A 24669-nucleotide genomic window follows, 5' to 3' on the forward strand; every position below is an offset into this window, starting at 1 on the left:
GTACTACTGACGCTGTTGTTTGCGACCGCTCGTGTGATCTAAATATTCTGGGGAACTTGTTTAATGCCGTGCTCACTCATTTTTTACGATTTCATCTCGTTGCGTCAGTAGAACATCAAAAAAACTTTTTTTTTTTCGTTCAAATCTTTGGAGATCTTATTTATAACTGCTAGAACCCTTCGAGGAGTGATTTAACGATTTCTATGTGCCAAGTTGAAAAAAAAAATCACGACACGACGCAAATTTACTCCATCGACGGCGCAAGCACTACGGCAAGTTGTAAGTGTAAATTGGGAAAGCTATACAAGAAGACAAAAGCCTACGTAGTACAGCAATCGGGGTCATAGCGCTAGAAGACACGGACAAGAGCGAGACCACAGCACGAGCGCTAACCTTCAACCGGTTATAAGGCAAGAAGCACATTCACTGGTTTCTTGTCTTCTTTTCAAATCTAATGTCTAGGAACAGGTCGTCGCTAACGTTCCCGAAAATCGTTGCTTTTTTTCCCCCAAATAATTATATGAAATCCAACAAACATGCAGAAAAAAAGTCAAGCAGTGTGGTTTCCCTGTGGTTACGCATCTTCCCCGCCCACTGGAATTCGTTTACCGAGGCGGTGTTGAGTCGGCTATTTCGTGTATGGGCGTGGCGCGCAGCCTCGTCTTCGTACGAGTGACCAAGTAGTTAATGGTGTCTTCGAGTCGAACTGGCTGCTCAATGCGGTAGAGCGCCACCAGGCTCTACGCTAAGCCTAACGCTGAAGAGCGGACGAGCCGCGCAAAGCCACCCTTGACACCCAGGACCCATTACCGGTTGACACGCAATGCAAGCCGTAATATAAAGCCCGACCCCACTGCATCATATCGGTAACGCGCTGCACCTCAAAAGCGCGGACACGATGTGCGTTTCGATTTGGATCCGACTATATAGGGGGTGTCATCTGCCGCGAGGGCATAATGCGGACCTCCACCGGACACTGTCAAAAAGAAGCAAAAAAATTTAAAAAAAAGTAGGGGGAAGGGAGAGGGCTTGGGGACAAACGCGGTGGAGCCACACACACAATGCAACCTCGTCCGGTCGTCCAGCCATTGGGCCCCGCATTGGCGTGACGTTGTCGTTTCCGTTATCGCGTACGCTGACCCGTGCGCTGACGGTGGCGTTGCCGTCGGGCCGGCGCTTGCGGAGCTGCGTGCGCGTGCGATCTGGTGGAGTTCGACGTCACGCCGTTTCGTTAAGCGCGCCATGCCTCGACGCTGTAATTGGCAGCGGCGCCAGTGACCCCCGTCTCGAGTATTCGGACCACGGCGTCGGTGCGAGCGCCGTTACGCGAGGTTTGGGCACAGCAGCTACAGAGGGCCGATGCTGAAGAAGCGAGACTCGACGGCGTGTCTTGAGCCGCACCGGGAGTAGGAACTGCAACTCGCCTGCGCGCCTAGCTGGACCGCGTTCTGCGTGGAGTGAGTCTACGAACTGTGGTTGTGCGGAAGCTGGATTGCATCGGGAGCGACATCCATGCGGACACTGTTGCAGAGCTGGATGAGAAGCAAGAAGCGCAAATGAGGGCCTCACGAAGCCGCCGTAAGTGATGCGAATCTCGAAAAGGGCACGTTGGTGGTGGTGGTCTACACGGAGGAGGAGTTGGGAGGGCCCAGCGCGTGTATGCGTGCATCGGCTGCGGCATGCGGGTCGCTAGCGTTGTCATGTGGTTTCCGCTGTTTCGTCACACCACGTTGTAACAATTTTTTTCATGCAGGCTGCCGTCTCCCTAAAGTACTTATATAGATAGACATTTATTTCTTTTCTTTTCTTTATTAGTACTGTTAACCCTCGCTTGAGCGTTGTTACAGGGAGGGAAAATAGTACAACACAAGCAAATTTGACATTGGTGACATTGGTGACATTAGTGACCATTGGTGCCCTATCTGACGGATGACGCGCGGGAACTGGAGGAAGGCATCACCACGTTTCGTGCTCTGGTAGTCGATATGCGACATGCGGATGGAGTTCCTGTAACTTGCACGTTCTGCGCTATTTTGCTGGGACCCACTTGCTTCTTTTGACTCAGGGGATGGAAGTAACGGGCGTCTCCAATCAATCTGCGAAGTATACTCACAATACAGAGTTGTCCCGCATTTTCTGTTTTGTTTGTAACTGCCGACTCCGAAATCATGGCGTGAGGCCTGCGATTTCCAGTTCACGCATCCTTATCAATATCGCCAGCAGCAGCCTATTTTTAAGACCACAGCAGGAAGAGAGAACATACCAGCGATCTGCAATTACCCCCGTTTTGCACTTGCCGATTCTCACTTGCGCCTGCAAATTTCCTACTTTGATCACCCTGCTTAATTTTCTGCCGTCCTCGACTGCGCTTCCCTTTCGCTGGCACCCATTCTGTAACTATAATAGACCACCGGTCATCTGCACTATATACGCAGTACGTGACCTGCCCTGCAGCTCCATTTTTTTTTCTCTTAATGTCAATTAGAATATCGGCTATATATTCCCGTTTGCTCCCTGATCCACACCTCTCTCTTAACGTTACGCCATCACGCACCATGTACTCATTATATTGCCTGTTAAGGCGTGCACGTGAAGACGCGCCGACTGGAGGGCTGCTTCGTGGACAAAAGTGTGTTAGTAAAACATATAACTACATATCACAACTCGGAGGTGGTGGTCACGTGGTTTGCACATGCTACTGTGACGCGGGTCGATCTGTTTAGCGCAGTGCACAAAGTCAAGCCTTGGCTTTCCATCGCTGCCCCCATACGTTAGGTCAGTCATCTGTTTCTAATTTGTGATCACTGACTCTAATAACCGTGACGTAACTAGAAGCCCTGCTGAAGGCACCTTACGGTATGAAGGCGTGCTCCAATTGCGTGCGTTTTGAAATGATCGCAATAAAATATTAATAATGGTTTCCGGAATTTTCCAGCAGGCACGGCATCATACAAGTCTAATACAGCGATACAGCGAAAGACATCTAATAGAGAGCTAAAAAAAAAAAACTCTACACATGGTATACAAGGTTAAAGTGCAGTTAGGAGGCGAGAAATTATTTCAATAAATTCCTAAATGTGTGAGGATATTAAACGCATGGCCATATGAAAATTTGACTGAATATCTTCTAGAGTGCTGTAAGCCGCTTTGAAGCGGTAAAACTGATATTGGCGGATCATCCACGTGGCGTTAAGTGGTCGGTTCAGGCTACCTTCGAAACAACCTAAGCACTGAATGCCTGGTGACAGCGAAAGAAAGCGGAAGGAACTAAGAGCATGCTACTTCACCATGCGCGTCATAAAAGTAACAAACAGAAGAAGCTCCGTCGTACCCGGTACATATGCCAATGCCTGACATAGCCTATTCGGTGTCAAATGGAAATTAAAGATAAAGATAGGTCGCCCTATTCGATATTACGCTACCCTTCTAACTTACATAAAAAAAACAACTGTTTTATCGTGAGTAGAGTGTTGGCAAGTTGTAAAAGGCGCGAAATACCAAATACGTGTAGCGCCGTCGCCTTGAACTTCCTGAACCAGCTAGCTGTTACTTCGTGAATGTTGGCGCAGTCTGCTCCAGCCCACTTAATTTTCTGTCTATAAAAGTTGAAGACGCTGTATTCTGAAAGAGTCCAAGATTGAACTTGGCAAGTTTCAAGAACATTCAGCAGGCAGCAACGGCTAAAATAAGACAAGAATCTTTCTGGAATCCGTAACATCCCGCTGGCATACCGCCGCCGTGGTTTCGGCGCGACATTTAAAAAAAAAAAAAAACGACTTTAATTTTTTTTCCTAAGTATCAACATATTACTGCGAAATTAACAAACATACAGCTTTGATAGAATGCTTTATCAGCGCAATTTAGTCTTTCGTTCTACTGTCGCGTTAGAAGAACGCTGAATGACAAAAGGAACACACACACGACTCCGCGTAACGTGTGACTCCAATCTGAGTACTGCATTCTCCACCCTTCACTCGATCATCCCTGACGCCTCCATTACGTGACCACGAGTCACGTGACGCGCTCTACTCCGAAAGCTAATACGATAGTACGATTGAATCTATCTTTACAAACGGCGTTTACTACTTACTATGCACTGGGCACTTAAAAAAAAAGACGAAATGGACATATGCACATCGGCTGGTGAACGCATGCGAACATGAAGACAGCATCACAGACTTCTTCAAAATCGGCCTTGTTTGCCAGTGATTGTGGCGTTGCTGAAGTATTTTGACGGTGGCTTTCGTAGAACCTTTACTCTCCCCTCGCCCCCCCCCCCCCCCCCCACGCATCGCGTTGGCTCAGTGACAGTGACGTAGCACGAGGTCGCGAGTGTGATTCCCGCCGGCGACACCTGCATTTCGATGGGCGTGAAATGCAAGAACGTTCGTGTACATATAGATTTGAGTGCACGTCAAGCAACCCCAGGTGGTCAAAATCAGTTGGAAGCCTCGCACTACAAGGCGTGTACGTCTCATGATGAGATCGTGGTTTTGGCAATGAAAACCACGCAATTGACTTTTCTTGTTAAACTATCCACGCCCTCCACCACACTCTACTCAATAACCTCACACTCCTCTAACGCCGCTGGCTAGTCCTTATCTGATGTAAACATTCATTCATTCATTCATTCATTCATTCATTCATTCATTCATTCATTCATTCATTCATTCATTCATTCATTTCTATGACGCAAGAGAGAGAGAGAGCAAATGATAAATGAAAGGTAGGGAGGTTAACCAGGACTGAGCCCCGTTGGCTACCCTACACTGGGGAAAGGGAAAAGGGGACGGAAAGAGCAGGTGCGGCCCTATAGCGCGATGCGCGTGGTCACCTCACCCGCAGAATGAACCCAGAAAATTGCGGCGCGTACGTTACAAATGGTGGAACACAGAACCTATGACTTAACCGGCATAGCACGTTCTCCACTTCTTCAGTTAACCGGCACAACCATTCCGTGTCTCCCCTGGCAAAGGCAATCGCAAATCAGTGGCGATTCTGTTGAATCCTGTTGAATAATTCGCCCTGTCGCATTCACGCGGAACTGCCTTACACCAATACGGCGGGGATGCACGCCCTAATGTAAGATGATGGAAAAAGCACCAGTCCATACACGTGGCGATGGCTTAGCAGTAGACTGCAGTGACGCCGCCTTATAATTACCTATTAGAATGTGTAGCACACGATTGAAAAAATAAAAAGCGAAAATCAGCATTCTGTACGTATCTCGAAACGTGCTGAGAATATCCTTGGTTCAGTGCTCAGAATATCCTTTAAATGTGTTGTTGACACTTCAGTATACAATATTGTAATGTAGATTGAATACGGAGTCTTACAAAATAGACGCTTCTGTTTAATCGCGGACCAGGAGAAGAACGTGCAGCTCACGCGCTTCATCGTCCTTCATGGCGCCGACCTTTGCGCGCGCCGTCCCGCGGTGCGGGAGCCACACATCATTGTGTCAATATGATGTATTTTGACGCTATCTAGCTCGAGTTCAACCTGCTATTACATTTTACAACGCAGCGGAAAGGAGGAGTTTCGCCGATCGTCGAGTATTTGAGGACGAAAAGTATTATAGAAGAGAAAAAGAACACGACTGAGTTGGGAAAGACATGCATGAAATTTCCGTGGCTTTCGTTACGTGCGAGACACATTTGTTTCGCACGATCATGGTCGGTATCCACATGACTTCTCTCAGTGCGTTTTGACTAGAGCTCGGCCACCAGCGATCGGAGTGGCACCAAAAACTGACTGCGATAACCAAGCGCGTTCGCCTGACAGTTACACCTAATACGCTTTTGTGAGTGTAGACTCTAATGGTGCTGACTGCACGCATACCTGGGAATGTAGCAATTGCGCCTTTTGGGACATTTGTAATGAAGTAATCAGTACAATCGAAAGCGCCATAAATAAGGAGAGTGCGCTCAGCAATCCAGATTGAGTCTATTGAGACGGCGAAGAACGTACAACGAAATGAGAACGCATCTCCGATGAAAAAAACAAATATTTGGCAAGTGTAAGGTCAGCATGAACTTCAGATCCCAGTATTCTCCGTCCTTTATTTTGCGTCGCAAATACAATCGTGTTCGTGCTGATTATTTCATAGCTGATAAAGTCTGAAATTATAGATTTCCACGCGCTACAATCACAGATAGAAACTCTAGATGTTCCCATGCATAGCCCTATCGACTCGTCATTGGCATAACTTGGTGCTGAAATACGGAATTTGAAGTTGGCTTTATAAGAGCTGCCAATAAGAAGCCCGCGGTGAACCCAGGGGTAGTCATTTGGCGTGATTGTCATCACCGTGACACATGACACTGAGTAAGGCTATGAGCCTTGTGGATATCTTCAACTTCATCGCCAAGTTTGAATTAACCGAAGATGTCAGTAGAAGAACCGTCGCACGCTTAGAACCACAGCGGTGATGATTCGGTTTTATGTGTAAGTTTACTTTAACAAAGCAAGCAAGAAATTGAAACTGCGCTGAAGGCAGAGAGAGAAAGGCCTAGATATTCTCCACAGGGTTTTGCGCACTGTCAAACTGACATCACACACCTTACAGCCACGCGGATCTCTTGGTGGGCAAAGTTATGCGGCGCCTTTGTCTGTCTCGGTGGTTGTCAGAAGCAGAACCTGCGGTACCTTGCGTGAAAGGATGCAGCCATTCGTGAACGCTCCCCGTTCATCGATCTTCGGAAGCGATTCTTCACTCCTGTTCGCCTTTTGTGAAAAGTGACATGACGTGTGGCTGATGTTGCGAAAGGTTCGATTACGCGTTCCGTTTTATTTTTTTACTGACTGCTTTTCGATAGGCATGGCAGCCCGACCGGCAGAACGGAACTTCCATGGGAGAAACAAAAGTTTGAGCCAACCAACACGAGTGGTTGGGTTCGAAACGAAATTTAAAATAAAGAAATCTCAAATAATGATTTACAGTCAAATATGTGGGCAATTTATAACGCCTTCAAGCAGCAATGTAGTAGCAAACTGTTCAAACTCTAAGATAACCGTCTACATCACAATGAGATAATTGTCGACACATACCGAGACCTTCCATTCAGTACATTAGCTTCCTGAATTCGGCGTGCCAGATTTCAGTTCTCTTGCGCTAGGTAGGATTCACTCAGAATGCACGCTATATAGGAACGTGCGCAGATTCGTTCTTTCTCGAGAAAAATGCGATCATAGCAGCCAGCAATAGCGCGCATACTAAAACACGGCGCGATTCGATTTTGCATGCTGGTTGTTGGTTCGTAGATGTACTTTCAGAGTACATCATGTACGAATGCAATGCGGCGGCTGCCAGTCTCTTTCTTTTTATTAACAGATTTGTCAAATCAACATAATCATTCCACTATTCAATACCGAGCTTTACGTGCGCTTCACTATGGTCTTTCCGCACTGACACCCATTACCTTTATGTATCAAATGCAGCAGTGATTGCAAAAGCAACATCGCCGTTTGGACGCTCCTCCTGCTTAGATTAACCGACAGCACTACCCTCTCCATCACAACTACACAGAAAAACTTCACTTTTTAACACTTCGACTTCCCTCACCTTACTCGATGCACTAGCTTACTCTCCTCCTCCTCCATCGGGGATGAGGGAGAGTGACCTACGCGTACATAAACGCTGCACAGGAAATCAGTTGCTGCCACGACGAAGACAAGCCTCTTTGTCAAAACGTTTGCTACAGTGATATTCATTTTTATGCCGCACTTGATCACTCCACGCCTCCACCTTCCTGTGAACGTCTCTCTTGATGTACGAAGCCACTCAGGGGAACCTCCGTACCGACTTCCTTTATATCGAAAACTCTTTGTGCCGCATGCTCTCCAAACAGCGCGATCGCCATCAAAGGACTCTTTTGCATATTGCTTATGCTTATTGCATATTGCTTATGCCTCGCTTCGCGGCTGCCTGGTTTTCCCAAAGGGATTGCGTATTTAGTACATAGAGCGTCTCATCTAACTTGAGCCAAGCTCTTTAAAAAAAAAATTACTTGAGAAACAAAATGCAAGATACAATTACCAGACCGACGGTGTTTAATCGCCAGACCTCTGACTACAACGCAACCGTAGGTCTTATAAGTGCTCGAAGGGCACTTCCGCTTGGACCACACCTCCGACTCGTCTTACAACAGGGCCTGCCACAGCGCGGAACCCTTTGGAACCTTGTCCGGCGCGAGATTTACGAAAGAGCCGCGCCTCCTCCCCGAACCAACACCTAACGAACCCCCGCCCCGTGCATGCACGAGGGCGAGCGCACGTCAGGATAGATGAAGACTGGCAGCGCGCCGTCGCGAAACGTGACCCGATTCACTTTGCGAGGCTTTTCGGGGGCCTCTTCCCGAGATTGGAGGAGGCGTTCATACCGCGAAGGCCGCTCGCTGAATAGACGCACCAGCGCCGCTTCTGCTGTTGCCAGCTCGAAGCCTCCATCACGCTTCTCCGTGGGATCAGCATAAGCCAAAGGTGCTTTGCCGGGGCAAGCCTTCGCATGGGCCGCGCCGAAGGGAACGGGCCCTCTACAAATTGTTACGTACAGCGCCGCGCCGGCCATCGGCATTACTTGGGCGGGGAGGTTCGCGTCACCAGCGTTCGCTAGTTCGTTCACTCACTCACTCACTCACTCACTCACTCACTCACTCACTCACTCACTCACTCACTCACTCACTCACTCACTCACTCACTCACTCACTCACTCACTCACTCACTCACTCACTCACTCAATCAATCAATCATTGGGGGCCAAATGCAGGAGATACCCGTGTGACGTCTATTGAGCACACGTGAACGATCCCCAGGTGGTCAAAATTAATCCGAAGACCCTCGCTATGGCGTGCCTCATTACCAAATCGTGGTTTCAGCACGTAAACCGCCAGAATTTGATTTTCTATTTAATATACTCCATAACGATGATGGACACGGCGCTGCAGTGCACCGGGACAGTGTTATCGAGTCCAACCATAATGCGTGGCCCACTATAATGCGCATGGTTACTTTTGCGCTCGCTTACTCGATCGCTCCCTATAGTTGGCAGGCATCGAAAAGCAAGTCGCTGTGGGCCGTTACTCGACGACTGCCTTCCACCACCCGTTAACGCAGCGGAGCTGTACGCCTCCGGTCGTTGTCGCCACTTCGTCGCCGCTTCCTGGTCGCTCACTTGCGGCTTTTCTTGCACGAAATAGGTATGGTGTACTCAAATATCACATTCGCAGTGATCCTTGTGCAACCAACCGCAACCACGACTGCGACAGTTTAACTTTGGTGATCAATTAAGCCACATTAAAGGTAGCACATGTGTACCCAGTGGAGTAGCCAGGGGATAGCCCACCGGGCACGTGCCATCGCCCCCCCCCCCCCCCCCCCCCACCGCGCTTCCCCACGCTAATTTTCTGTGTTAGTTGGCAGGTTTCCCAGCTGCTCCCCCTTTTCTCCCCGTCCCAGTCCCCGGTCAAGTAGGCGCTCCCAACCAGAAAAACAAACAAAGCAATCTATCTAGCTATGCCACTGCATGTACCCACTGGATGCTGGCTTGCAGTGGTTCATAATCATGCCTTTAGGGCAAAGCGATAAGTATTGAAGGTCTACATAAAGGCGAACGCACATGACTTTGAGATAAAGAGCTTGCTTCTTTTTTGCGATATTATGTATGGCCGCGTCGATGGCAAAGTGACGTAATCTGGAGACGTGCGAAGCCACAGTTGCTCTATATTGAAACGGCAGTTGGAAGTAGCGCCTCCGTTCCCTGTGCTCGCGTTTGCTCGTGTCTCCCGGGTTCACCGTTTTGTTCAAGAAGCATGAGCCTCAGTAAGCAGCTGCTGGCCAATAGAAAGGCTCTGCAGTCGCGTTCCACTGCTGCGCACGATGCCACGGGTTCGATTCCTGGCCCGCGCGGCTGAACTTCGACAGGCGCCGAATGCAAAGCGCTGGCGGAGCGAAACAACCGACGGCGAAAATTACTTCGACGCTCTCGACCGCGGTATCTCTTACAGCACGTTTGTTGCTTTGAGACGTCGAACCCCGTCAACCCAAGAATCTTTTGCCTTACACCGGTGTCACACGCGAATTCTCCGTCGCTATCAAGCCCGAACGGGATCGAGCTTTTCGATCGCGATTGGCTCCTTTGCGCAAGCTCGCGGAAGGGAGTCACTGGCGTTCCTATATGTTTCAATTGTCTTCGCTTTGGATGCTCTGTGAAAGCGTGCGCGTGGCACAGGAGTACTAGAAGAGCCACGTTACTGTACACAACTACATCGGCGCGCAGTTTCGGAGCCTTCGAAGCGCAGGGATTCTGAAGCGCAGGCTTCGACCCTCTCGTTCTTTTACGTTCCTCCGCCCCGCTCTTTCGCGGAGCCGAGTAGATTGGGGGCGGATTATTCGGGTCCGCCGTCTCGCGCGCCCCGACCCCTACAGACCTGGCCCGAAGCCCTGCCCTTGAATAAAGAGAAGCGCACGCCCTGGCGCGCTTCAAGAAAGGAGTGGCGTCTGTCTGCTCTGACGAGACGCGAAAGGCCTCGCGCGCGCGCCCGGACCTTTCGCGTTGCCGCTAGGATCACTTCCGGCAGCAGCAGCAGCAGCTACAGGCTCGCTCTCTGGGGCCGGCGGTCGCCGCAGCGTAGTCAGCGGGTGGCATGGCCCCGCGGTCGCGCGCTGAGCGACTCGAAATAAAACTGTATCGGCTAGCTGCAGAAACGCCCGGAAGCGAAGGCGCTACTTCCGGCGGGCGCAGCGTTTGCCGCACTCTTTCCCTCTCCCCCCCCCTCTCTTTTTTTTTCCGTGCGTGAACGTGACCGCCAGAGCCAGTCAGTCGCAGTTCCGAAGCTCGAACTGCAGCCAGCGGACTCTAGATGGGAAGCCTCGAAAAAGAAAAAAGAAAGAAAGTAGAAAAGGCTACGAACTGTTATAGATGTGACAGGCATCGTTATGCAGAGGGAAGGAGAGAGAGAAAAAAAAGAAGGACGAAAATTCCGAAACGCCAAACAAAACCAACACACAGAGCAAGGAAGCGGCAGCCGCGAAGGTTCCTGTATTTACCGAAGCGTGTGAGTTGACAGAAATCGGGCTGAAAAGCGCTGATCCGTTGCAGAGTATGTGTTCACCTGTCGCAGGCCAAAGAGAGAAGAGGGACGGGAATGGCGGATGGATGTAACGTTGGGGCATATTCATCGGAAACCCCTGCCGAGCGCGCCGGGTGACACGGTTGTTACGCGCCCTGTTAGCCCACAGGGTCCCGTTACGCGATGTTGTCGTCGCTTCCTCCTTTCCAGTTCGACAAGCGCTAGCCAAATGGAGGGAGGATGGCGCATAGCTGGCGACGAATTCCGGGTGGCGGCGCATTCCGATGACGCCCGTCCCGGTATGCCTTACGCGGCGCGGACATCCCGTGCTATAGCGAAGCGGTCTCCCTGTCGCCTAATGACCGTGCTCGATTTCTATGGGAAAAAAAAAAAATCCCTCAGAACCCATCCCACGATGAATGTCGACAGCAATGTAAAGACACGTCGCATTGCCAAATTTTTCATTCAAGGTGTTGCCCAATTTTTTATTTTTTTGTTACGAACATCTGTATTCTATGAAACACAACGCTCATCGTTCTACGCGTGCTCTGCTCCCATTCTGTTCACTCGTTTCTCCACATTCGGCTGCTTTTGATATCGACCTCCTCGCTTCTCATTGGCTGAGATCTTCAACGTTCTCTTTCAAGCTTCTTCATTTCTTCTATCTTCTTCTGTTTATCTGTCCCCAGACTTCCCAAGTGGCACGTATAGCCATTCTGGAGAAGTGGATAAGAATATTCACATACCGAGTGCCACACGCCGAGTTGCAGATACTCAGTGGCACAAGCTGTCTATTCGGGCCCCCAAGTTGACGTAAAAGATGCTACATACGGACGGAAGTACAAAAAAAAAGTACGTGGAGTTCCTAAAGAATGCTAATCGTATTAATACCGATGGGCTTCGAAAAGCCCGTGGCCTCGACGGAAGATGTGGGAATCCGCCGTAATTAACACGTCGCCGTGGCTTGAAATGAAGGAAAAAGTGACCGATGGAAGGTCTCGAGTACAAAGACCGTGTGCCTCACTTCGCGCCTGCCTCCTTTTCCCAAAGAGATTGTGTATTTAGTATATAGAGTGTCTCAGCTAACTCGAGCCAAGTTCTTTAAAAAAAGTTTTTTTAAAAAACAAAATTCAAGATACGATTACCAGACCTATGGTGTTTAATCGCCAGACCTCTGACTACTACGCAACCGTAGGTCTTATAATCGCATCTTGCACCGCGGTTTAATTATATCATTTTCTCTTTAAACAGTTTGGCTAACGTTACCTGGGACATATGGTATATTAAGTATATCAAGCAGTACTTGCTTTGAGTTACGAAGAAGACAAAGTGAAGATAGAGGAAGACCGAAAAAAAAAATAAAGAAAGGATCACCACCATCATCATCATCATTTTAATTTTATGTCCACTACAGGACGAAAGCCTCCACCAGCAACCTCCCACCACCCAAGTCTTCGGCTAGCTCGTTCCCACTTGTGCCTGTAAATTTCCTCATTTCATCGACCTGCCTAATTTTCTGCCATCTTCGACTGCGCTTTCCTTCCTTTGGCACCCATTCTGTAACTCCAGCGGTTCTGCGGTCATCTGCACTACGTATTACCAGGCCTGCTCAGCTACATTTCTTTTCTCCTCTGAATGTCAGTCAGTTAGCATATAGAATATCCCCGTTTGTTCACTGATCTTCGTAGATCGGGGGAAAAGGTTGTTAGGTACTAAATTAGAACGAGGTTCATAAACCTGGCATGACCTATCGTTCTGACTACCTGGAGCCGCAATCCCGTGGAGCCGCAATCCCGTGGAGCCGCATTCCTTTGAAGCCGTAAATGGTGCCCAAAGTGCAGATCAGGAGCTGCGTCAACGAGTCTATGCTACCGCATCCTGGCACTAAATTTCTATTTGAACAGGTTTGATTTGGCGGTGTCTCCTCTGCGTATACAGCGCAGTGAACCGGAAACAACTGACCATTTTCTGCTTGCTTGTCGGCGATTTTCCTCAGTAAGGAGGACGTTTCTCGAGGTCGATATACGTTAGCTTGGCCTCAGCATGAATTTCCCAGTCCTGGTTTTCCTGGCAACTTCCACGTTGGAGTTCGGCCACCGGAATGTTCGCAATGTGAAGACTTCATTCTTGGCTCCCATTGTGTGCCATCGCTGTACCACGCTGGGGCCAGACGTGCAATAACACGTCTGGCCTACATGTCTGCGTGCGAGCGCTGTGGACAGACTGGGGACAGACATACACGGCTATCTGTCCTCAGTGAGACTGTTTTTATTTTTAAAACTTCTACTCAGTTTGTGCAAGACGCCCAATTTTTGGCCGATCCCACGCGGTAGATAGGTGCCACTTGTGCAGACGAAATGTACTGTGTGTGTACCACTCCGTCTGTACTTGTCTTCAATGAACCCCTCTGACCCCAACTTGGGTCACTGGATATATACCAGCAGGTGTCTGCCACTCTAAACAACAACAGCAACAACAACACGAAGACCCTTGAATTTCCTCCGATGCAGCGCCGAATCGAACCCACGTAACACGGGTTCCTCAAAGACAGCAATCGATGCCTTAGGAAAGAGGCTGCGCGACAACTGCACCGGGCACCTGACGCTCTTCAATGACCGACGTTCACGCCAACGCTTTAGCGAGCTGCCACATGGATGCATTCGATGTGTACCGCTCTTGAATGAACCTCTCGCCATTGTTTGGACATTGGGTGCGCGTAAGCGAGGGAATAATTCTCGGTGTTCGCACACACCAGCGCGCCACGCTTCTAGTCTCCGAGCCCACGCGTGGACTTCTCGGCAGTGCCTCTAGATGGCGCAGCGTGCCCAGAAAGAACAGCAAGTGGAGCCCGGCTGCCGCATGACGCGTTTCTCAGCGTTCGTGGGCACCGGAGCGCCACGCATTTCGGAGGCCATGCGCGGGCTTTGCGGCGGCGTCGCTAGAGGGCGGCGAGTGTTCTTAAGAAAGCGCAAAAGAGGAGTGCCGCTGCAATGCACGCCTCATATATAACTCGTTTGGACGGCGGCAATCCGTTGCGTCGTTACTGGTTCAATGCTAACTAAACGCATTACCGTCGACAGTCAACGTGAGATGGGTTCTGCCCAATGTTTTCTAAAATTGTCATGCTGATGTCTTGAAATCAAACCGTAATCAATCTGGGTTGCGTTTCTTGCAGGCCCTGCAGCCAGGTTATGGATACTGGCCCTTTCAACGGCGCTTCTGGCCTCGCCTGCATGGGGTGAGTGAACGTTTTCCAACACGTAGCACAGTGGGCAAACTTTGCGCCATACAAAGCCGCCTAACATATATTAGCATAGGTAGCAAAAGCCAACTTTGTGAACGGTATAATGAATAGATTATTCAGTTTCGCTAACAGTGGAGCCCTGCTACTGAACGCAATTCTAGAGTGGGTAAATATGCCAAACATACGTATCGCGCGAGCTTTAGTATGGATCTTCAAGGGGAGTATGGTAGCGCGATTCAAAGACGGGACAAGAGAATACACAAAGGGACACACACAGCGCTAACTGTGTGTGTCCCTTTGTGTCTTCTCTTGTCCCGTCTTTGAATCGCGCTACCATACTCCCCTTGAAGATGCATTACCAACAAGCCCACATTGCAACCCTCGTGAACTTTATTTTTAGTATGGAGTTAGTGAGAGGAAGAAAATCTTGGCGGCGCATTCATCCTTTGGAGATTATTGGCACTGTTAATCCGATTAGCACTATTTCTTATGATAGCTGTGCAAGTGGTGCTGTATTTATATGTTATGATGTTCTGAACGAGCGGCTCCAAGAAACAGCAAGAAAACTGGGCGAGGTGGAACATTGTCACGTTGTAATTAGGGCGAAGAACCAAATACTACACGAAGTGTGAGTTTAGACTGTAATTATTTGCTGGGTAAACTTCCGTCCAAAGGACAAGCAACACGCAAATCACAACGAAAATGGCGATCGCAGTCGCCGGTCTTCGATTGGGTCAGATCGCATCTCGCGGGTCAAGTTTCCGTGGTACACCTTTCCTCGTGCATTCCAGAGAAATCGCTCAGATCGCGTATATTCGAGGATGTATACATGAATAGCATATAAGAGAGAGACAGAGACAGAAGAAAGCCAGGAAGGTACGCGTTCAGCACATCGGAAAGTGTTGTTCACGAGCTGACTCGACACAAGTCCTGCCTCTTCGAGGAGCGAAGTGCAACCGGCGGGGTTCCGGAGCCGACCACAGTCAGTAGCACTACATATATGTACATATATGTAAGCTGTTATAAGCTCCCCTCTCTACCTGCGTCCCACATGATCGGCTTCCCACTTTGACACTCCTAATGTTAACACACAAAAGAAGACAGGAAGTACTATAAACGCTCACAGAGTCCGGTAGATCGCAAGAAGCCCAACAACGCTTGAGCATGTAGGGATGTATCGCGTGTGTGACGGCGGGATGTATATAGGGATGTATTTGTGCGGCGGCGGAAGCGGGGTCTGCATGGAGGATGGATAAGCGCATGTTTGAGAATGGAGCAGGAGTAGCGTAAAAGAACAGGCGTAGGATATCATTCGATAGTTAATTAATAAAAAAAATCTTACAGGTCATTCTCAACATGGGAAACATGCATATATGTTCTCATACATGGGTGAAACACATATATAGGTGAAACATAGGTAGTAAGAATTAATATGGAGCCCTCCACCACGGTGTGCGTCGCAACCAATTGCGCAGCTTCGTGGCAAAAAAGCAACAATTCCATTTTTAGAGCGCATCTCTTAAACGCACCGTTCCTACGTTGAGCGTCGACGTGCGTCGACGTAGTCGGCGTAACCAAGCGAAGGATGAAAGAGCGAACGCGGAGTGCAGCGGGGGATGAAAAGCGAGAAGAGTGGAGGGACGAAAGCGGAGGAGGAGGCTGCAGAGAAAGCATGAGGCGGAAAGTGGAGGAGGAGGGTATGGCGAAAGCGTGAGAAGGAAAAGCGTAGTGCCGCTCTGAGGCGACGACAGCTATGAGATGGCGCCACAGTAGTGCGCGTCGTCTGTTCACCGATGGCATGCGGCGAGGTATATAGTCCAGCGATACCATATGTGAAAACAAAGCGCTGCGTGAGCGCAGGTCTGTTTGCAGCGGCCGCTGTGCATCGCGCCCGCTCGTCACCCACGCGCTGTCTCACGTGATCTCCCGATTAGCGAGGCAGTCGCACCACTCTTCACTTCGTTTGCAACGTGCCGCACGAAACAGATTGGGTGCGCCAGCAATATATCGCACAATGAAAAGACGTATACACCTGCGCTCAAATTTCGCATTAGGGAGTATAGTAATCGTGGCTCATACTGTTCTCTTTTTTCTCGTGACTTCAGCGTTTTTAAAAACCTTCCTTTTAGGGCGTGCACGTCGAGGGCGCCACACGTGACCCATGCGTCTGGCGAGTGCGACGAATGAGCGCTAAGCGGTGTGCTTCCCGCCTCGGTCACGGATGACTAAGTCCGGGAAATGGAAGGAAAAAACCAGCTTTAATTTCGAGAAGGCAAGAGATTAGCGAACAGGAATCCTGCCAGTCGTTCGCAGCCGTCTGCTGGCATCGGCCCCCGCCGGGCATTAGAATTAAGGCTGGCGGCCGCGCCAGCCTTTTCCTGTTCGGGCTCGGCTTCGCGCGGGTGGTCGCGGCCCGTCTCTATAAGCGCGCTAATGCGCAAGCGCGTTATACTGATGTATGGAAATGGAGGCTCACACGTCGCCGTCAATTTGCATAACTTATCTCCCGTGAAGAATAGCGCAGCGCCCGCCGTATAAGGCCAGCTGCCCACCCCCGCGGGCCGCGGGCATTGGTGTAGCACCGGGCTGCAGGGTGTATACGTGGTGCGCGAGATGCATTCGGGCGAGAACACGCGTATGAGGTTTTGAGTGGGGCCTCAAAGTTCAAGCCCGGACGGAAGTCGGTTCTAGCTCTCTCTTTTGCCGCGTTAAGTTGCGATGTGAAACGCTTTTCGAGTCATCGTGTTTCGATTCACGAATTCTACGAGAGGTTTTGTATGGAAGACGTTTTATTTCAAGTCTGCGGAAGGAAGCCTATACGCGCACAGTCAAACCATGTACGGCTGCTTAGCATGCTTTTAAGCTCACGTAGGTTGGCCTCGAAGTATACCGTGTGTCCCAGCTAACGCTAGCCAAGCTGTTGAAAAAAAAATACAACAAAGAAAGAAATCACGGTGCGCGATATGACTACAATAGCTACGGTGTTCGGTAGTCGGAGGTCTGATGACCTAACACCGTAGGCCTTATAATCACATCTTGCGCAGTTTCACCTTAACCCAACAAAGCTCGAACACCATTCGGCGTCAACGAATATTAAGACTTCCTCCCACACGTGACTGTGCCGCTAATCGTGAGATCACGAGAGACATCACGTGGGTGACACGATGGCGCGATTTACAGCAGCCGCCACAAACAGCGGAATTTAATTGAGTAAACATTAATTAGTATACTTAATTAGTAATTCATTTGATGAAATATTCACAACTGAACATTCACTCCATAATATCAGAAAGTCTAGTACGGGCTATACATTGGATTTACAGCACTAAATCAAATTTTTCAGGGATCAAATTCAGCATATCATAAATGATTCGTTGGGCTTCGTGGGGTTAATCTTCGTTTTTTTCCCCCTTTGAACATATTGGCTAACGTTAAACGGGATACCTCATATGTAGTTACCATGAGGATTATGAGTGAGTAGTTTCTTGCAGTACAGGGCTTGGATTAAAGCACCTGAATTCACTGTGTTCGTGGAGCTCAGTGTTATATGGGCGCACCTTTAGAGAATACATGTGCTTGGGGAAGTAATACTTCGGACAGTTGGACGCTATTGCTCCTTGAGGCTGACAGAGTCAGCAGCAATAGACACGACAGGGTCCACAGATACCCAACGTGCAAAACACACACACACACACACACACACACACACACACACACACACACACACACACACACACACACACACACACACACACACACACACACACACACACACACACACACACACACACACACACACACACACACACATACAGGCGCGCGCGCACACACACGTGAGTGATCATGCGCGTGAGCACGCCCACGCGACGATGGCGGCCGCGTCCTGATGGGAACAAAAAGCAAAAAAAATTACAGGACGCTTAAGCTTCGTATTTAACCACCGTATTCAGAAATGCATCTTAAATTGAAGCTCATGCTTGACCTTGATATAAATGACGACTGCTGTGAACGTGCGCAAGACGCTCATCGCGTTTCTTTTGGTGCGCTCACGACAGGCGTTATTTCAATCAAGTCAAGCATGTGCTTCAAGTTAAGATGCATTTCTGAATGTGGATGTAAGAGCGGAACGCGATAGCATTCAAACATCCCTGACTGCTTCTCACGCTTCCCGGCAGCTGCAACTTATGTAATCGTAACGCGTACTGGGAAACGCTGGCGGCGAACGCTATGCACAAAGGCGAGCTTTCTGGAAGAAACGCGCCCTCTTGCGTGGGCCGATCCCGGAGGTAGTGAAGAGCCGCGCCAAAAAAATTCATTTTCAGGTTTCTATTATTCTTACGCATCTTTATTTTTAGTCTGAGAAAAATTTAACATGAGAGACATGCGCTGTGGGTGTTTTTTTTTTTCATGACATTTGTTTGTGGGATGTCATTCTCAAAAATTCCAAGGAATAACTTTGTCAAGGATGTAAGACAGGGTATTGAGCAACTTTAAGTAACAGAATGGTGTGGCAATATAACCCACATGTCATATAGCAAAGCGTGGCACGTACGTACACCTAAATATATGCGGAAATGTTCGCTCGCGGGGACGCCGGCGCCAGACGCCGACGCCGGATTTTCTGCGACCCCAACGTTTGATGAAATGCCCTTGTTAATAAACGTAAGAGATCCTCAAGGGAAACGTTTGTCGGCCGGGCACGCCAGGTTAGCTTAGTTAATGCCGTCTGCCGCGACACCACCGCCATCCACATGAACTTTCAGCCTGTCTACCAAGAGTTTTCGTTTAGCTGAGAAATCGGGGAGGGGGTGGGGGGGGGGAAGGCACGAAAGCGATGAACAGAGCTGTGGTGTCATCCATTCGCACAGCGCGTGAAGCGTTGTTGATATGTCCACGCCTACATGTAATATGTACTTTGGCGAATTAACCATGATCCTTTCAGTGTTACGCTATTTATGCACCCGCGCCGCCGGTAGCTGCTCATTCGTGAACGATACTGCCATCTTTTCGAATGTTTCAACACTGAACTGCTTGCTGGTCGCCAAGGCAACCGCAAGCATTGATTGAGAGAACTACCGGTGCGGAATAAGAATAAAAGAACAAACAAAGAAAAAGCTTAAAAAGGAAAATATCTCTATCGCGCTTTCACTAACAACGAATTCTGACTCCATTATCACAAGTACACAGTAGAGCAGAAGCGAGTAATAGTTAAGTGCCGTCCCGTTGCAGTATACGATGAAGGACCAGAGAGTGCGAAAACTGTGAGCCACGAATCTATTTCTATATACTGCGAGAACATAGCGCAGGAAAAAAAAACAGACACTAAAGAAGGACACAAGAAAGACTGTAAATACACTTCTTCCTAAAATGCGCTTATTTTGGTCGCGAGTGCCGTTTAAATATCGGTCCAGTGATGCTTCAGCAGAAAAAGAAAAAAAAATGATACAGACGTACGAATGACGCACACTTCCATTTGCCCATTCGTGGAAAGAATCTCTGCTATGCGGCAGCTTCTCGAACATCAAACGCATCAGTTACTTCCGCATTTCTAAGCAAGCGCGGCACGCTCATATTAAACGAAAAGCTACTTGTCGCTGCTGCAATTAATCTTACTTTCTGGAAATCCATTAATTAATCTTCCCCCTGCTTTCATTTCACACACACACACACACACACACACACACACACACACACACACACACACACACACACACACACACGCACGCACACGCAGACGCGCACACACACACACACACACACACACACACACACACACACACACACACACACACACACACACACACACACACACACACACACACACACACACACACACACAGGGTGTTTCAGCGAACACTTTCAACATTTTTTAAAGGTTGCCTGTGGCAGATGTGTGCACCTCGATCAAATGTGCGCTCTGCGAGGGAAATCATGTCACGGCAAGCAAGGAATGCAAGAACCGCTTCCAACTCCCCTACGTCGTCCGAAGAAGACGAGTTGAAAGAAAAATTGCAGCAAACGCAAGCAACAGCACCACGAGATCAGGGCCAATCGCCCTGAGTCAGCACGACTTCCCGCCGCTCAAGGACGCGTGTAGCGCCATCAACCACAACGTGGCCGCCATCGCAGATGCTCGCTTGTCCGGCGAGCGGGGCCGCTCGAGATCGAGGAACCGCGGTCGCCTGTCGTCACGATCGCGAGGACGCTCCAGGAACCCGAGCCAGAGATCCTCGTCAAGGATACGATTCGCCCCCAGCCCACGAGTTGGCGGTGATGACCGGTTGACGTGGGCCCAACGAGTTCAGCAGCACCAACAACAGGAGCTACAAGAACAGCAGCACCAACAGCAGGCCGCCAGCCAGGTGAGTCCGATGGCACGGCAAGAGCAAGTAGAAATAGCAAATACGATTAAAAGACTAGAACACGAAAACAAAGAGTTAAGGCAAACCATCACACAGCTTGTCGAGGAAATCAGACAACTCAAAACGCCACCACCCCCCGACTCTAATCAAACCGAAGTCACATCAGAACCCATGGTAGTGGAAGTACCGGTCGCGGAATCCACGCGCAATCCGCATAAGAGAAAAGCCGTGACAAACACACATCCATCGGGCAGGGACAGCGACATTAGGGAAATCAAGGAACTGCTCAGCGGGCTTGCAACTGCCGTCGCGTCACTAAAGGAAGGGCAAGACAAACTTGCGACGAGAGTAGGGACCCTCAAGGAAGGTTACGACAAGATAACGCTACAGATCAACCACATGATGGAGACGATCAACATCCATGGTGCAAGGCTCAACGTGCTAGAAATGGCAGACCACCCGCCTGTGACGTCACAGCCTGCTATCACCAAGCTACCTCGGGCGTTGTCGCTCGATAGACATAGCAACAACGTGGCCTCACAAAGGCCACCCAACGCCAACAACAAAGATGGCTGTGCAAACTGAAACGTTTCGCCTTTGGCAATGGAATTGTAGGGGCTACGTCCGTAAAAAGGCCCCCCTGCAACAATACATTCGAGCCAAAAAAGACAAACCCCAAGTCATTCTCCTACAAGAGACAAATACCGCTACACCTTCGCTACCCGGCTATGACGTGACCGCAACGACACCGCAACACAAATGTAGAGGTATCGCCACGTTGGTCAGCAACAAGCTAGCCCACACGACACACAACGTTAATCACGACCGCAGCAATTGCGAATTCATTCTCACGGAAGTCTTCCCTAGAGCCAAGAACGCCAAGAGCATATTCATCCTAAACGTTTACAGCAGCCCCAAGCACAGAGCACAAAAATTTAAGCAAATACTCCAGCTCGCCCGCAACCGTGCCGGCGACAACCCCGTGATCGTGGCCGGGGACTTCAACGCCCCTAACACGGCCTGGGGATACGTCGCCAGCAGAGCCAAAGGCAAGGACTTGCTAAACGACGCCGATGAACTTGACCTAACGCTCATCACGAACGCCGAGCACCCCACAAGAACGGGTAACTCGGTCAACCGCGACACAACGCCAGATCTCACTTTCGTCCGCAACGTTCCAAACTATCAGTGGAACAACCTGTTCGAGGATCTCGGCAGCGATCATCACATTGTTGAGACAACAATTGACACCCCATCCAGAGGACCCAGGAAAATGACGTACGTCGACTGGGACAAGTTCCGCGAGTTCAGACACGAACGTCGAACAGGCAAAGAATCAATGGAACAATGGACGTCGCAACTAAAGGCCGACATTAAGGCGGCCACGAAAGAAATAGAGACAGATCTTCCCGTTCATAGCATGGACAGCCGACTGGCCCACATGCTCGAAGCCAAACAATCGCTCACCAGGAGATGGAAAGAACAAAGACACAATCGACGGCTCAGGAAAAGAATTTCTTCCCTCAACCGGCTGATTGCAGAATATTGCACGCAACTATCTAACCAGCAATGGAACGAGGTGTGCGACGCCGCGGACGGCCGCATCAACAGCGGGACGACGTGGCACCTGCTCAAACATCTTTTAGATAGAACCAAAACCAAAGCGGACCAGGGTCGTACGCTGAACAAGATCATGCACGAGGAACTCAAAATTACTACGGAAAATGAGCTCATTGACCGTCTCGCCGACAAGTACCTCCCGCTGGCCAAAAATATTAGAGGCACGACCGCCGATGCATATCGCGGCAAAGCCAACCCAGAGCTTGATCGGGACTTCTCAACCGAAGAGATACGCACGGCCCTTCAGAACCTAAACAGCAAGTCAGCGCCGGGGCCGGATGGCGTAACAAACAAGGCACTAAGAAACCTCGACGAAACCTCAATCGAAACCCTCACAGAGGAAATCAACAACATCTGGAGGAATGGAGCACTACCAGAAGACTGGAAAACGGCCCTTATCGTGCTCATCCCAAAGCCTGGCAAGGCGCCCAACATCAATAACCTCAGACCTATCTCGCTGACGTCTTGCGTCGGCAAGGTAGCCGAGCACGCGGTCCTAAACAGGCTCTCGAAACATCTCGAAGATAAAGATGTCTACCCCGCAGCAATGATCGGCTTTAGACCCGGGCTATCCACCCAAGACGCCATGAAGCTCCTCAAGCATCAGATCATTGACGCAGACACGAGAGACGCGAGAGTAATCCTAGGGCTAGACCTCGAAAAGGCATTCGATAATTTATCACATGACTACATACTGGACACGATCTCCAACCTCGACCTCGGGATGAGACTCTACGGTTATACAAAATCATTCCTGAGTGACAGAACGGGGCACCCCGCAAGGTTCTGTCATCTCTCCGACGCTTTTTAACCTTGCGCTAGCCGGCCTAGGCAAGAAATTGGATCAAATCGAGAACGTCAAATACACGATATACGCCGATGACGTAACGCTCTGGGTCCCCGGAGGTAGCCTGGGATCAATTGAAAGCGCTCTGCAGGAAGCGATCGACGTGATCGAGGAATACCTCGCTCCCACTGGCCTGCGATGTTCGCCTGCGAAGTCAGAGCTCCTCGTCTACAAACCATCGAGGAGCGGTCCCAAACCAAAGAACGAAATCAGAGACACACACGTCGTTACTCTAAGAACAAAAGACGGAGGAACCATTCCACACGTCAGCAAAATCAGAGTCCTTGGGATGTTCATTGAGAGCAACGGCTCTAACGCAGCTACAGTGGAGAAGATCGTGACAAAGTCGAATAATGCCTTGAATCTCATACGACGCGTAGCCAACAGACAACACGGCCTTAAGGAAGAAAATCTCCTCAAGCTAACACACGCCTTTGCGCTATGCCACTTCACCTACGAGGCGGCCATGCACAGATGGAAGGTAGCGGAGAAGGACAAACTCAACGTACAACTGAGGAAGCTAGTTAAACAAGCGCTGGGAATCCCCAAGAACACCGAGACAGACCTCCTGCTGCAACTGGGGGTACACAACACACTTGAAGAAATCGCCGAAGCTCAAGAACGGGCTCAATGGACAAGACTCTCTGGAACCAAACAGGGTAGAGAAATCCTAGCCAAACTAGGCCATGACACCACAGTAATCGAGACTCTTTATCAAAGCGTTCCGACGGACACACGCAACTCCTACACGGTTCGCCCACTGCCGCGGAACATGAACCCCACGCACCATCAACCCAGAAGGCTGGCACGCGGATCGTTCATCCTGCGCGAAATACGTGACAAGAAAATCCTAGCCTGTTTCGTTGACGCGGCACAGTACCCAACCAGGAAGGCCTTCGTTGCCACCGCGATCAACAAGCAAGGTCAAGTGAGAAACGCTCTCACAGTCAAGACCCACAAGTCCGAGATAGCAGAACAGGTTGCCATCGCACTCGCGCTCACAGACCCGACCACCACCCACGTCTACAGCGATTCACGCTCAGCCGTCAAAGCCTTTCAGAAAGGAACAGTTGCAAGACAAGCCCTACAAATAATCAATCGATCCGCACCGCTGCAGCATCACACCATCTGCTGGTTCCCGGCACACCTCGGAGAGATCGAGGACGCCCCTTGCAATCTCAATGAGATGGCTCACAGGAGCGCGCGAGACCTAACCTTCCGCGACGCCACCTATTCTAGTCGGGACCATCCCAGCGAGAATCGGGACCCTCCCTCCACATATAACGAGATCATAAAGCACTTTTATCTAGACCGCAGAATATACAGCACACCTCACAATAAGCTCACCAGGCCTCAAGCCCTGACGTTCAGAATGCTTCAAACAAACACGTACCCCACGCAGAACAGACTACATCACTACATACCTGACCTATACAAAACATCACATTGCGAAAATTGCCATAGCACACTAGGCGTACATCACTTGCTCTGGCCGTGTGGTCGGACCCACGCAAACAAGGATCAAGA

The 24669-nt window shown here is 49.8% G+C and overlaps 1 protein-coding gene across 1 annotated transcript in view; it reads left to right on the plus strand.

Moving 5' to 3' along the window:
- Positions 1 to 1203: 1203 nt before the first annotated feature.
- The window catches only part of LOC135901904 (uncharacterized), a 76284-nt gene continuing 52818 nt past the window's right edge, over positions 1204 to 24669 (plus strand). Inside the window, exons 1-2 of the mRNA XM_065431719.1 lie at positions 1204 to 1578; positions 14245 to 14307. Of these exons, the coding sequence (XP_065287791.1) occupies positions 1557 to 1578; positions 14245 to 14307 (85 nt within the window). The 5' untranslated portion in view covers positions 1204 to 1556. The remainder of the gene's footprint in view (positions 1579 to 14244; positions 14308 to 24669) is intronic.

Source organism: Dermacentor albipictus, chromosome 9, assembly GCF_038994185.2.
Source record: "Dermacentor albipictus isolate Rhodes 1998 colony chromosome 9, USDA_Dalb.pri_finalv2, whole genome shotgun sequence".
Taxonomy (NCBI): Eukaryota; Metazoa; Arthropoda; class Arachnida; order Ixodida; family Ixodidae; genus Dermacentor; species Dermacentor albipictus.